This window comes from Schistocerca nitens, chromosome 3, assembly GCF_023898315.1.
Source record: "Schistocerca nitens isolate TAMUIC-IGC-003100 chromosome 3, iqSchNite1.1, whole genome shotgun sequence".
Lineage (NCBI taxonomy): Eukaryota > Metazoa > Arthropoda > Insecta > Orthoptera > Acrididae > Schistocerca > Schistocerca nitens.
Window position 1 is genome coordinate 790,593,088 of NC_064616.1, and position 16,644 is coordinate 790,609,731.

General features: G+C 38.3%; 1 protein-coding gene across 2 annotated transcripts in view; it reads left to right on the forward strand.

Moving 5' to 3' along the window:
* LOC126248805 (uncharacterized) overlaps positions 1-16,644 on the forward strand; it is a 591,690-nt gene that overhangs the window by 492,618 nt on the left and 82,428 nt on the right. For both annotated transcript variants that reach the window (XM_049950200.1, XM_049950201.1), the window contains exon 6: positions 14,962-15,176. In XM_049950200.1, coding sequence (XP_049806157.1) covers positions 14,962-15,176 — 215 coding nt within the window. The remainder of the gene's footprint in view (positions 1-14,961; positions 15,177-16,644) is intronic.

Genomic DNA, 16,644 nt, shown 5'->3' on the forward strand with positions numbered 1-16,644 from the left:
ATGATAAAGTTTCAATTTTTACAGGAGTGCCATATTTTCAAAACAAGACCACAAGTGTTGCAGTTATAAGTGATGACACAGGACATGAATAAGCACATGCTTTTCTAGCTGTGCACAAAGTTCAACTGCAAACAGGGGCAGAGAATATCATCATTGTTTCTGATGGTGCTCCTAGTCATTTTAAAAATCATTACCAGCTGTTCGAATTGAGTAAGTCGCTTGTGCCAACTGACTGGGTGTACAGTGCTACTGGTCATGGGAATGGTTGTTGTGATAGTGTAGGAGGCCTGCTGGAGCACCATGCTACAAAACCTAATCTTTGCAGACCAAATACAGCTGTGATCCAGAATCCTGAGGATTTTGCAGGAGTGGTGAAATCTTATACATCCACAGTCCTCATTCTTTTGTCCAAAGAGGAAATCAAAGAATTCTGTGAGCAGAAAAAAGAATGGTCCAAACAAACCACTACTGTGACAGAAATTCACTTCTGGGAGCAAGGAAGAAGAAATTTCATTCATTTGGCAAACACCTCGGAAACAGCAGGATAATACTCTGTTTCACATCTTGAGACAGGGAATTTTTGTGGCGTGTGTATGACTGTGACTGGTGGATTGCAGAGACACCAGTTAAGAGTTAAATGAAAGTGTAGCGAACTTCATGCTACCACATGGACCAGTTGCTGGATATAGATTTCCAGCTGAAGGACAGCAACAAAGCAATCAGTGCTCACTTCCTGTTCACGATGTTTTGAAGGTTGTGAGTGCTCCAGTTCCTATTGGTTCAACAGGAAGGCATAACTCTACATCAAAGGAAGATACTGGAGCAGTGGAACACATTTTTAGTTCATTGACTGGCTAATATCAGTACAAAACTGAGTGCACAGAAGTTGTATAAATTGAAACCTTTAAGTCTTTGGACCTTTCACATACATTTTGCAACCTTTTAAAATGCTTTAAAACTGAGTCTTTCACTAAAACTACGTTAAATTATAAGTTTTGATTTTTATGAGCCTGTTATGTGATAATGTGGTAATAAAACAGGTTTTATGTATGGCAAAAATTTCAATTGTTTATAAAACCTGTTCAACCTAAAAGTGGAAGCTCACAGCACAATTTTCATTCAGCCAGAGGGCAGCAGACATCCTTCATTCGTTTTTTTCTTGAATATCCTGCTGATCTTAAAGGATACACTACAACATAAGTTAGAACACCATGCTCGTGGAGTTGCCCATTTCTTTTATCTGCTGTTATGAATTAGTTCAGCTTGGTTGAAATTCATTGCAAATCGGCATATTGGAGTACCTGTTCTGAACAAACAGAAAGTGGAGAGAGCTAAGCTCTGCTGATAAGCTTTCTGGATCTGAGACAGCTCTAGCCCTATAGGCGAGTTTCCATAATACACTGCTGCGTCGGGCTGGGTGATGACAGCTCATAGATAAAGGTCAGTTTGTGTAATTTTACAAATCTCTGTGATCCAAGAAGCCCTCTTCTTTTCCATGAACCATGACATCCACATTTTCCCACTTACATGGTGAAGCATATTCTCTGATGGAGGGAATTAAGATGCTCCAATAATAAAGGAAGCATTGCTGTTCCATGTGGTCATGCCATTAATGTATCCTCTAAATACCTCCAAACACATTTAGGTTTCAAAACTGCTAACTGGAAGTCTTACACAGAAAGTTTGGCTACTATGGAGACCAATAGCAACACTGTCAGTTTGCGTTAAACAAAATGAAAATCTGGTACACACATTTTTGAAAATATTTAGGGTGTCCTCTTCCACTAGTTGCAGTGAATCCACCAGAGCCTTCTTATGAACAAATGGATCGCATTGAACCTCGTGATTGTGTTGGTTGGCTAGAGATGCAGGTCTTGAGTCATCATATAAAATTTTCTGTGTTGCAGATATGGTGTTCAAATTGCACTACCAAGGGGCTCCAAAATGAAACCCAGGTTTTACTAGGTGGTATGGTGGGACTCCTATCTTACTCATAATTTGGTGTAGCAGGACTTTTCCTTGCATCTTTGGCAGGACATAAGTAGTGTTGGAACTGGTGCTCATACTCGTAAGCTCTTTCTTAGCTGGTCAGGGAACTGGCTTGATTTGAGGAGCACGGAGGTCTTTCAGTGTACTGCATCTTTTGGATCCTTCCAAAGATCATGATACTCAGTCCTGTAGTGGAGCTGCCATCTTGCCATTTGGGTTGTTGCAGGCAGAGCAGCAGCCGCATTGGCCTTGCAGCAGGTAAAATTACTATTTCCATGTCTTATCTTGGAGATCATAGTGCTTTTCTTTCCTCATTGGCAATGTTCTGCTTGGATCTGGGCATCAAAGTTATGACCCCGCAGTGCCTTATTTCTTCAGCAGTATCACTGAGAAGTTCCAAGATACTGTGCTCCATGGCACTGCTAAAATCTTTGATGTGCATAGTATTTGGAGTGGGTGCAAAATTTAGTCCCATTTCCAACACTGATATCACATTGTCACAAAGTGGTTTATCTGTGAAACTAGTTACAATGTGTCTGTATGGTATATCTTCTTGCAATTATCAGTGTGTAAGGCTTTAAAGTTTCTTGCACCATGACCCACTGCTGCAGCCAGTCTTAAAACTAGTATGTAGTCCTGTCCACTCTCCTCATAATCTGAAAAAGATTTTAATGGTAAGAGTGAAAGTTCTACCACGACTTCATGGCCTACTGAAGATAAAGAGGGAGTTCCAATTTCCTCATTGTGAGCAGTGTGAGTCCCAAAGTACTACCTAGCAAAACATTGGGCTTCACTGTTGAGCCCTTTGGTAGGCAAATGTGAACACCATATTTGTAACTCTGAAAATTTTATACAGTGACTGAAGACCATGTGCCTCGAACCAATAGACATATTAACAATTTTTTATGTTCTCTCTCTCTCTCTCTCTCTCTCTCTCTCTCTCTCTCTCTCTCTCTCTCTCTCTGTGTGTGTGTGTGTGTGTGTGTGTGTGTGTGTGTGTGTGTGTGTGTGTGTGTGTGTGTGTGTTGGATCCGCGAAAACTCATGGAAGAGGACATCCTTAATGTGTTTACCTGGAACATTTAACAACCAATACCTTGAAAAAGCTGGAAGGTATTGCTGTCAGTAGCCATCTGCCCATCTTCCATAGTAGCTAAACTGGAAGACTTTGAGGACATAGCAGTTCAGTCTGTGGTTTTGAAACCTAGAAGTTTTTTGAGATTTGTTGTCTAGACCATCTTCTTTTGGTCAGGTGGGACAGAAATTCAGGACATCTCTCTCCATCTAAGTCTCTGCTTCACCACAGAAGTGGAGAAAAATGAAGATGTCCCATTTCTGGATTTCATGGTTTGTGCAAAAGGAAAGGTCTTCTTGGGTCACAGTGTTTCATAAACTTAGACATAGTTACCTCTGCTCTGTGTTTTTCCAGAAAGAGTACCTCGTTAAACTGATTCACAATTCACGCTGACCAACAAGAATTAAATCTACAGAGCAGCCAGATGAAACAGAGAACTTAACAAGGATGGTTCTCCTATCTTACATTGGTGGTGTGTCCTTCAATTTAGCAGCATATTGAAGACATCTCGGTGTCTCTTGCACTCTCTGGTGCGAGTGCAACTGATGATGGGTTTTGTTAAAGATGAACTAGATCTAAGGAGGCCAGAATATGTAAAATCCCATGCCAGAGTGGGAAATCATAGTGTTGAGACATGATGCACTGTTGAAGAAAGATGTGATTGCTGTTGCTGAACAGTCCTGATCCACGACACGGCATGAACTATGGAGGGACAAAGATCCTCTCATCCGCTTCCACTTACTGTAATTCCATCAAAGAGAAGTGCACAAAAAATCCATAGCTAGCAACTTAAGAGACACAGCATTTGAAATTGACAAAGAATGGAAACTAGTGCTGGTGGTACAAAGGTATTGTCTGTCGCAGACCAACAAACTCAATGAGTGAACACATGTGGAGTGGAAGCCAGGAGAGTTAAAACTGGGTACCAACACTTTGCCTGTGCACGTACACTGAAGTCTGGATTTTACGGCCTTGCTTTCCTGCACTTCGTATGCTGAATCTGTGACCCATTTCCTCAGCAGGGGGTTCTGGGTGTTGATGTCCTCCATGATAATGTTATAGACCTGCCCCCTGGGCCTGAGCTTTTCTAGGAAATCAGTGTGCAGTGTGTCAAACCACAACAGCAAGCAAGAGTGGCACCTCAAATACATGCAGCTGCCGTGTGAAATATTGCGCACTTTACACAACACTGTCTGATGCAATGCTTGTAATTTTTTGCAGCAGTTTCCATCTTCTCTGCAAATAATTACCTAAGCCATGAAACCTGGTGTTACCATTACACTCCAAAGTGCAGATGACCGTCACTGATTCATATTGATGATCTCAGTGTGCAAAGCTTTGTTTGACAGTGATAGCATTATCCACAGGGAGTTCATATGTGAAGGACAAAATTGGAGCTCCTAATCTGATGAAGTTTTATAATATTCCTACGTTGTATCTAGCATTTTTGACCAGTGTTCTTATAGGGCAGGAAAGTGGAGTGTGGTCTTTAAAATGTGCCTCCAAGGAAATCCTAACCTACTGGACATTCAAAGGTATGCATTACTGATATTAAACTCCTTTTGTGGACAGTTTTTGATGCTTCGCTCTTACTGCAGAAAGCTCGTGTCAAGTGTATATTTCTTAAAGGTCGATAGAGCAGTGTATTCACATCTGTTTTCTATATTTTATGATGCAGAAATCCCTGTGAGCATTGAGGCAATCATCCCATCGACACACTAGGTTGAAGATGCCCATTTGGTAAAACATCATGTCCTGTCGTGTGAAGAATTCTGTAACTGTGTGCTGCTCATCCTCATCCAACAGGAATTTTTCGTCCTTTAAGAAGTCAAAAGCATGATAATTGCATGGGGGGGGATCAGGACTGTAGGGTAGGTGGTAGTGTGTCTCACTTGAGTTGTGTAACTTTTGCCTCTTGTGCCAGATGGTGACCAAAATGGAACTTGGCGCACCATTCCACAGTGGTGGTTTTCAACAGACTTGCTGCCCCATACGCATTCTTCACTGTCTGATGGATGTCTACCAGTGTTTGTCCTTCGATACCTGTGAAAAGAATAGCATGATGTTGGTCCTGTTTGGATACATTTGGTAATAATGTCATCATACTGCAAATTGCCTCACTTACTGCATGCACGTCGGAAAGACAAAAGTGCAATGCAAATCCCTTACCTACGTGTCAGTGCTTAAATACCCACATCGGAGTTCCAGTATGTTGCATATACACAGCAGCAACGTCCTCAAATGGAAACTTTTTCATCACCCCCTGACAGCATTCACCAGCATTCACCAAAATTTTGAGGTGCTCCTTATGTATAAAATGAAGGTACTATTTTTAAGGCATCACACACCAACGGTCCATGATAAGTCATCACATAGACATTTTGGAGTAGTCAAATAATCTTCACAAGTGAATGTTCTCTCTTAGTTACATTTGTTATACTTAAATATGCTGCTGTTCAAATGTGTAAATGGTATGTCTCTGAACTTGGTTTTGTTTTTTTAAATACTGTATATTATGTAAAGGCTGTAGTAAACATTTCAAAATTATAATGTTGATGTTCATAGTGTGAGAAACTTCAATTAATTAATTAATTAATTAATTAATTAATTAATTAATTATTCTTAATGTCACTGGTATAAAATGCACATTAAATCCACTAAAAGGAAAGATTACAAGAAACAATTTGTGTGAAAAGATGGGTTGTTTCCAAGCTGCATTTAAATTATGCATGTTATAAGAATTTCATATATAACAACTCCATAAATTTAAGAACAAAATTTGCGTTGATATTAACAGCACTAAAATCCTGCTTGTTTCATTCATAAAATGAGACTCATTTATCTAAGTTCTTTCACATTGCAGTAACCTTCTCTCAATTCAGTTGTGTCTAATACATCCAGCATGATAGGCAAAACATTTATTAACATTATATTTGTGTGTTGTGATTCTTCTTCTTGTGTTTAACCCTGAGGTTGGTTTGCAGCAGAGCGCCATTCCTCTCTTCTGTCACCTTCCTCTTCATTTCCACATACATGTTACATCCAGTATCATTCATGATCTGTTGCATGTATGAGATCCTTGGTCACCCCCACTGATTCCTTCCCTTAATAACCCCTCCTGCTATTGTTTTAATGATGCTGTTGTCTTAGTATGTACCCTAAAAGTTTCTCTCTTCTTGTTTGGATGCGTCTCCACAGAGATTTGGTTTCCTTTTCTCTTCTAAGCACCTCTTCATTTGTTACTTTGTCTCTCCAGCTTATCTTCATCATCCTTCTATAGCACCACGTCTCCAGGGCCTCTAGCCATCTTCTCTCTTCTCTTCCCATTATCAAAGTTTCACATCCATATTGGGGCCACACTCAAAACGAAAGCTTTCGTGATACGTTTCCTTATTTTCAGACTGATGTTCTTGCTGTTGAGTAAGTTCCTCCTCAGATTAAATGCAATTTTGGCCTGTTGTATTCTGATCACAATTTCTTTCCGGCTTCTACCATCCCTTGTTATTTTGCTTCCCAGGTACGTAAATTCCTCTGTCACTTCCAATTCCTCTTTTCCAACTCTCATTTTCAGAGATTCATAGTCTGCTTCAATACTGCATACCATCACTTCGGTCCTTTTCTTGTTTACTCTCACTCCATACTGATAGCATAGAATCCTTTCCATTGTTCTGAGGACTTCCTCTTACCTTCTTTTGTCTCTGTGACTATAGCAATATCATCTGCATAACGTTGCATGTCTATATTCTGTCCATTAATTTTGATCCTCCACCTCAGTAGTTTCTCAAACTTGGTCTATAACTTCCTGGAGGTAAGCGTTGAATATATAATATTATTGTTACATAATTACACCACTGGAGTTTTTCTATGTAGTTTACACATTGGGACATAATTTCAAAGTTAATTTGCTGCAGGAAGGTATCTATTTATAGTCTGTCAGTTATAATGCTCAAGTACCACTTTTAGGTGTTGAAGCTTGATAGGAAGTGAAGAAAATGGCAGATAGTTGTCTAAATATAGAGAGTAAACCTCCAGTGCTGATAAAGTAAAATACCATTGGCAACAATGACAAATGGCAGGCATGTTGATGTTCGACAGTACTTTCCAGTACTGTCACAATAATATTATAATAATTTGAAAGTTGTTAGTCAAATGTTCTGTAGTTCACATTGTTGGTATAAATTATACTGTGCAATGTAGTGTCCAATTTGCTAAAGTTTCTTGTTTGGGAATGTGTTTTCTGTATTAAAATTGAAACCTTTTAAATGAACAAGGAAAGGCATAGTAACATTGAATGCAAATGTAATAAATAGTGGTTCTGTGCACCAGATACTAGCAAATCAAGAAGACAACAGAATAGAAAATCTGTAAATCTTGAACACCCAAAGGGACATAAAAACCCTCGTGAATTAAAAAGGTGAACTTGTGTGATTAATATAGGAAAGTTAAAAGGCCATTGGGATGTAACCAGTTGTTAAGATTGTCAGAACGTCACTTGGATATAACAAAATTGAACACACATCTAGATTTACATAATCTAATACCATAATATTGTTGATCATGTAGGAGAAAATGGAAATGGCCATACTCAAAACAGTGTGGGAACTACAAAGTCTTGAGCATTAGTGAATACCACATATGAACATCTGAAGGTTGCGCTATGACTGGGAATATGAAATAAAGTTCGTAACCAGATAAACTATATATTAATCAACAAGCACTTGGGAACTTAAGTCACAAGAGCCTCTTCTTAGCCTGGAGCTGATGTACCGTCTTACCATATGCTACTTGTAGCTTCTCTACAATCAAAATTCATACAACACTAAAAACAACTCGGTGAAAGAGGATAGCTTATGTAACACTCAAACAACATGAACTGAGAAATGAAGTGAGCATGGGTGTAGATATCAACAGTAAAATATCAAGAAAGCTGTAACAAAGTATGGGAAGATACGAAAAACGTTGATAACTTAGGATTTAAAACGAGAGGGGGAGGGGGGAGGGGGGGGGAGAGGGAAGTGAGTGATGAAGTTCTGTCATTGATGGATGAATGCAAAAGTGTAGATCCCAGACAGATCAATCTAATTATAACAACATTCAGAAAGATTAGAGCAGCAGAAAATGATTGCTTACAACATGACTGTGAAGAAACTGAAAGCTTGTAAGCTTCATGTGATTTGAATTGCTAGGATATATAGAAGAAGAAATGTGTCATCGACAGAAGGAATAAAATAGTTCTTGGTGTTGTGGAGAAGGAAGAGATGTTGGAAGACTGTGCTAGGGACATCTTTCCAGATAGTGATCAAAAAGATCTAAGTTTTAGAAACAATAATCAACCAGGACCTACAATTACAAAAACAAGAAAGTGATACGAAACTTAAAAACCAACAAAACAGCAGGGACTGATCAAATTCTAGTGGAAACACTGAATCTGATAAAAAATACCAAATTTGGCAAAAACACCACCTGGATTTGGCAAAATAGACAGCAAATTTAGCAAAAAATTGCACTGAATTTGGTAAAAGCAACACTGACATTGACAAAAAAGACACTGAACTGGCAAAACCTGAAGCTGAATGTGGAATAAAACAGACAGAACTTGGCAAAAATATTGCATTTGACCAAAAACTACATATTGCTCCAATAGGACTTGTGAGGATGAGATTAAATTAATTACAGCACACACAGAGGCATTTAACGAATCATTCTTGCTGTGCTTCGTACATGAATGGAACAGGAAAAATAACCAGTACAGTGGGATGTAACCTGTATTGTACAATTCAAAATTGTTCACAGAATATAGATGTAGAACATACATAAAGATAAAATGTCACGTAGAGAAGCCCATAACACTTACATAAAACTCAAGAAAATTCTTGTTAGTACAGAGTTAGATTTAAACCTTAGAGATATTTGCAAGATACTGTATCTGGTCTGTACTTATATACAGCTCTGAAAGATGGAAACAAAATATGGTAACAGCAAAGAAGGTGAAGGGATTTGAAGTATGGATTTATGGCAAAATGCTTAAAATGCCACAGACAGCAATAATAACTAACACTAAAGTATTGTGACAAAGACACAAACAGTGAGAAGCATTAAGAATGCTTAAAAGTAGAAAAATTGCATGCCTAGGACATATCTTCCTGAACACCAAAACAATACTTCTGCAGTTTACAAGAGAATGGAATGTTAAGGATGAAAGAAGAAAAGGGCAAAGAAGAGTATATCAGTTATCAAATGCTTTAGGAGTAAAGGAGACTAATTACCGAATAGCACAAGCTCTGAGTCACTGATCACACAAAAGAGAGAGAAAACTTGCCAGCTTTTGCAATAAATCCTGTGTCAATCTAGAATATAACTACACACGTGCATGTACCAGCAGTCTGCCAGAATGAATTGCATCTGCCAAACTGTGGCCAAGAACAAAGTTTACCACACACTTGGCTAACTTGCAGCTGAGCCCAACGTACTGCAGTTACACAGCTGCATCACAACCCAGACCATTTCAATCCTTCTGTCTGCAACTGCTTCTCTGAACTGTGCAGTTTGGGGTTACCTTTGCACCACATCCTTTGCTCCTGTAACCCTCTTGGGCTCACTCTCCTTTAATCCATTGTTCCCACACCCTCTACCCAACATTTTTCCCTTCCTCTGTCCTGTCAGCCCCCCCCCTCCCCCCCCTTCCAATCCATGTCTCAATGTCATCTTCATGCTTTCATGCCCTGCTGCCCACTGTCCACAGGACCTGTGTATCACATGCCTTTCCCATGTACCTGCATACTCCTTCCTCCTTATTTCATAGCCAATAACCCTGCTGCCCCCTGCACTGCATCTCTCTCTCTCTCTCTCTCTCTCTCTCTCTCTCTCTCTCTCTCTCTCTCTCTCTCTAACAACTCGGTGCTTTCTCAACGCCCCACATTGAGAAAATCTCTGACCCAGCCATAAATCAAACCCGGTCCCCCAGCCTGGCAGGCAGGCGTGCTAATGTCTCAGCTAAGTGGTAATTATTCAGGCTATTATGGTGTTTCTAGTACAGTATTAAAATTTTGTGCTGGCTTGTGGACATTGTCAATGTCTTTGTAATTTGTTATAATTCCAGGCCCATTTTCTGGCAGAATTCATTATTGTGTAGTGACACCCAGATGTAAAAATGGAGATGATGAAGTCACCTTTAATTAGATATGTATTTCATTAACTTAAGCCATTTAAAATGGTTTGCAAATTTAACACCAAATAATTTTTCAAAGCATGACTTCTCAACTGCTGCCGAACGTCAGCTTACACAGAAAGCCGTGCGAGATCTCACAGTTGAAGGCATGGCAAAGCTGAACAATGAAAATAATTGTGTTACTTTATTTTGCAACATGACAATGCTTGTGATTTTGTTGACCACAGAATTGTATATGGCAAACTAAAACTTTACAGCATTATTGACATCCGTCTTACCTTAATAGCACAAAGTACAGGATTGCATCAATAAACTCTACCACAGGAAAAAAGCTGAACTTAAAATGGACCAGCATTAAATATGGAGTCTTGTAAGGTTCAATAGTTGGTTCATTTCGATTCGTAATCTTCCTAAATGACCTTATAATGACTGTGGAGAGCTAGCATGGATGACAGTAAAATTCTTTGCTGTCCAGCTGGACAAAAAGCTAAATTGCATTAAATTCCGAATAAATTAGTAGAGTAGCTCACTTTAGTTTCTTTTTCACTCTGAAGTATGCAAAATTCCAGTTATGTGATGATATAAAGTGGTCTCAGCACATACATAAACTGATTGTGAAGGTATTTTGCTCTCAGCGTACTGTCTTTGAAACAAATGTGTTTATCGAATGAAGTTCGAGTAAGAATTTGGAATCTTTCATGACATCACAGCAATGGGTACAGTTCTCTCCTTCACACATTCTCATTGCTCAGTTCCACTGAGTAAATTGTTTACTTTTGCATATCAAAACAGTAAGTCAGAAAAATATGCTAGCACACTAACCTCAGTTTAGAGATGTACACAATCTCATCAAAAGTATCTGGACACATGTTAGTGGACATTAATATCGGGTTCTTCCACCATTTGTGCTTCATGGCTTGAACTCTGCTGGGGACACTTTTTGAGCAAGTTGCCTGAACAACTGGAGGAATGGCAGCCCATTCTTTAAGAGCTGAAAACAAAGCAAATAGCGACCCTGGATGCTGAGGCCTGGAGTGAAATAGACATTCTGACCCATCTCAGATTATTCCAATGAATTCAGCTTGGGACTAACGGCAGGAAAGTAATTTTCAGGGAAGTTATTGTCCACAAACAATTGCCTCGAAGATACTGGTTTATGGCAGGGTGCATTGTCATGTTGATATGATTGGTCATTGTCTCCTAACTGTTCCTCCAATGTATACAGTACACAATGGTGTAAAATTTGCTCATAGCCTTCCACATCTTAAGCGTAATAAGTGGACCACATTCTAAGCATTAAAAATGTCCCCATACGTTAACACCCCTCCTCTTGTGTATTTGTGTTGGTGCTATATGTTATGGTATATAGTTTCTCGATATATATGCCAAACTGGATTGCCACAAGGTATGGCATGACTCGTCATTCCAGTTCACTCTTCTCCAGTCATCCACTGCCCAGTGGCACCATTCTTTACAGCTCCTCAAGCATCACTTGGCATTCATGGACTGCAAAAATGTCTGACTTACAAGGATCTCCTCAACCATGATGCTAACTGGACTGCTGATTGCACTATGTAACCCAACAAGTGGTTTCTTCCACAGATTTCATGTGATTTTTTTTTTTTTTACAATCGCCATCTGCAATCTCAACTGTCACCACTTGTTAGTACATGAGGTGTGCCTGTATTGGTTTATCAGCATTTGTTATTTCACGACTACATCACCAACAGTCAGTTTGGGCAGCTTTAGGAGGATTCAAATGCCACTAGTGGGTTTGTTACTCAGGTGATATCCAATGACTAATCCGCAATCAAAGTTACTTGGCTTTCCTGACTGACCTGTTCTGCTATTAATGCTTCTCTACTGACAACACAGTACTCCCCCATCTCCTTTTATACTGTAGGGCCCACAACTCATGACATCTAGTGGTCAAATCTGCATTTTACAGAGCTGTAAGGATACTATTGATCAAATAATATATCCTTCTAAGTGTATACCAAATAGAACTGAGCTTCTTACTTAGTCTGTGTGTTGAATCCACTTCATTATGAAATGTTTGTAGTCACCAAGGAATTTTAGTGTTCCATTTAATGCATCCACATTGTTTCTGACTAGTCCTACTAGATAATTTATAGTTGGTTGAAATTGCATTACATGAATCTTGGTGAAATTAAAGCTGAAACTGTTTGTTGATCAGTTTTTAGCTATTATCTGGGATGTGACTGATAGTTTTGATCCCAAGCCATTGATATGTATATATTTAATGAACAAATATTACTGTTTTCAAACAGTCGTGTATTATGAACTCTGAAAGTTGACGTGTACAGCTAAAGAGTGTGACAAATACTAAACCTTGTACTGATTCTCATTTGTGAGACCTAATTGTAGCTGAGCTTTGTTACTGTGTGCACTTTTTAGGTGTGGCCTCTTACATTCTGTTAAGAAAGTAACATTCCACCAGGGTTATGGGATTAGTATTAAAAATGTAGTCGACCAAAGGTCATTTTACAATGATATGAAGAGAGACTTCACCTAAATACAAAGAAACCAATAGTCACACAAGCATATGCATGTACACTAATTTAATGATTAGATCAATAGGACAGATATCAGACATGACAGTGTTGAAGGAACCATCCCAGCGTTTGCCTAAAGCCATTTAGGAATACCACGGAAAACCTAAATCAGATCAGGATAGCCAGAGAGAGCATGAACCTCCATCCTGCTCAATATAAGGCTAGCATCTTAAACAGTTACACTATCTCATTCAGTTACATGCACAAATACCATCACATTTTAATTTCCTACTTGGAATTCTGTGAGCCACACAGCCAGATACTTTGACAAGATGCAAACTATGCCTACAGGGTAATTTTTGTTTTCAAGGTTCCATACCTCAGCTGGTAAAAACAGAACATTTATAGGATCACTTTGTCTGTCTGCCTGTCTTTCTATAACCATTTTTCTGAGGAACAGGCAGATGTGTCAAGTTAAAATTTATGTCTCATACTAAGGGGTGTGTGGTACCATGGCAATGATCTAACTTTAAGCTTCTATGTCGGTGCAATCAAGATATGGCCATTTGTCATACATATTGATACTCACAACTCACTCATCCAAACCTATATTGTACTTCTTGTTCATCTAGACTCGTGAAAATTTGCAAGAAGCAAGGTTTCACAGTACAAGTAATGGAAAAATCCTAAAATTGTCAATTTTTAGTTATTAAATGAAAAAGATATTATTTTTTCATTTGTTATCCTGTCTGTCTGTCTGTCTGATAAGACCCCGGATCTGGTAATGTATGAAGCTGAAATTTGTCACATACTAATGTCTATGGTCCCTTTTTTGGTATGAAACATTTAAAGTGCAATCAAAAGATACACCCATTTATGTCGCATACTTGATTTTCCCAAACTTGCTCATCAAAACTCATACATTATTTCTCGTTGACCTAGAATCGTGAAATTTGGCAAGAAGCAAGGTTTCACAGCACAAGTAAGGGAAAAAATTCAGAAGTAATTAATTTGTAATTATATCACAGGAAGAGAATATGTTATTGTAATCTGTTATGAGACTGTCCCTACATCTGTCTGTTAAGACCCCTTTTTCTCAAGTATGGGTAGACATATCAAGTTGAAATTCATTTATGGTGCCTTGGCTGTGTGAGAACTTCAAGCTTCTAAATCAAGGTCATCAAGATATGGCCATTTATGTCACATATTTTGATATCTTGCCATTATCGATATTGATAACAGACAAAAGTAACAGAAAATCTTGATTCCTTGGCTGGATGAACTGTCTATATACGTAATTAAGTTGTACAGAACCCTCAGCGAGTTCATACTATTCACACATATGTGGATCTTTTATATCTGCTGCAGCTTCCATTTGTAAAGTGATGCACAGATCTTTTTTTTAGAATTTGCATGTAGTTGTTGAGTGATGATTAATTAATTGTAATTAGGACCATTCTCAAATTATTTTCATATAAAACTAACTCTGTTAGTATTAAGAAAGAAAAACCTTCATACTTACAAGAATTGCCATCTTGTAATTGCTCAGTAATTTTATGTTGAACTGGTTTAATTCTCCTGTTATCAGAATGTAAGTGCATTTACACAATGTTATCATGGCATATATTGCAATTGATAATAAGTAAGTGTGTTTTTAAGGAGACATAAAAATAAGCTGTTTCATTTAGAGGCTCAAATTGTCTCAACAGTTCCAATAATGTTCAGATGTGAAATTGCTGACAACAGACTGGTTTCACACTGTGTAAATATTTTACAAACTACAGATCTTAAGTCAATGCTCTTATGGAATATTTCGCACATATTCATGGAGGAGATGTGATAAGTTTCCTATACAAGTAAATATGCAAACTCCTTGTTACTGTCAGGAAAGTTCAGTTTTAGTATGTATGTATGTATGTATGTATGTATGTATGTATGTATGTCTCTTACAAAATGTTCTTAAATTAATTCATAGGTACTGTGCATATGTCACATTGCTTTCATCTGCAGTCCAGAATGAAAAATATTGGAATAAACTTGAAAGAAATTTCAGCTACAAAAGTCAAAAACTGAATTTTTCACAATTTGGTTGATTAGCCAATGTGTAGGGAAACATCAAAAGACTTGTTTTTGTACTTCTTTTGTAGTTTATAGTTTCATCGCTGTGTTCTATATTGTTAAGATTTATGAAGTTCTGGTGTAAATTATTTGTAGCAAGTTTCACATTGGGGCCCAGAGCTTATTGAACTGGAATACCAGGCGAAGCAAAATGCAACAGTGTTGTTCTTCGTTATTGACAACCAGACGCGGAGCATTGCATCCATCATTGAGGCAGCTCATATTTCTGGAAAAAGGCGGAAACTTATCTTGGTCATACATACCTACCAAGGACCTGGTCAGAAGATATGGGGCGAACCAATTTCGGAAGAGTAAGCAACTTTCATCACTGATAATAGTAACACTTACGAAAATTTAGTTACCATATGGTTACACAAAAGCTTCACATTTACATTCACCAAATTGCGTCTTAACATGTGGAATACTGAATTTGTGGCATATTAACAACTGTTATGTTTATTAACTATTTTTAATGGAAGAAGGAAAGGTATCAATCTGCTACTTAAGCTTAATTTTCATCTGCACAATCTGTATTAGTTGTTAGTGTGTTATTAATGTGGAAGTGCACTTGGGGATGGAAGGTGGAAGGTAAAAGTGAAATCCCTGTTCAATCAAGGGGGAGAACAAAGTGATATTATGTGGTGAAGAATAATCATCTTCAGAAAAAGTGGTTGCTGAAATGTGAAAGAAACATCAAGGGGAAGTTTATTTACTGGAATTCACAATGTTATATTAAAAATGAAAGGTTTGAAATGTTAAATTGTGGTGGCTGTCCTTAGGATCAGTTCTAGAATCAGAATTGTCAACATGAAGCCTATTATGTGAACTTAATTTATCATGGTGTCATACTGATGTGGATCTTTCTTTCTATCTGCTCTTTGATCCTGCATCTTTTGTAGTTGTAACTATGTATTTCAAGAGCCTTTACACAAAAGTTAATGTGTTTTGTCCCATACTCTAACATTACAATTTGTGATGTGAATTACCTGAAAATATTTCATAGTCACTGTCATGAACAAAGTACAGTCTCCGAAGAACCATAGTGGAAATTTTGAAAGCAAAAAAGCCAGTATGTTATATCAGTAGAAGAGTCCAAACAATGGAAAGTCCAGGATGGAATAACATATTATGAAAAAGATAGATTGCTACTCTTTACCCTTTACAGTAGAAGAGTTCAATATTCATTCTCTCTCTCTCTCTCTCTCTCTCACTCACTCACTCACTCACTCACACACACACACACACACACACACACACACACACACACACACACACACACACACACACACACACACACACACACACACAGCACCAGGACCATCGCACAACCAAAGATAACTGATGACAGAAATTAAAGGCCTTCTAACAGCACTTGACTCATGCAGTTTTGCCTTGAAAGCGACAGGGTGTGCTCCTGTCGAAATATCGGTGGTTGTAAATGTCACTTGGATCCATTTTCACAAGTTACTTGAACAGAGTTTACACTGCTTGCTTTGCTTCTTTGTCTTAGGATCATAGTGCTACACCCAGCCCTCATTATTAGGTAGCTGCAGAAGTCATCTGTATTGGTCTGATGCACCTGCCACATTTCCATGGAGCACAGCATGCAGTGGCTTCAGTCATGTTCGAAATGTCTTGTGAGACGTCAGAAACTGATTGGTAATGGATTTTTTGCTTTCTCCACTACAGCCCAGACGGGATACAATGGTCTTAAAGCAAGAGTGCCTGTACTTCTCTCATGATTCCTAGTTCTCTGTAAAGAGACAGTCTGCCACTTCA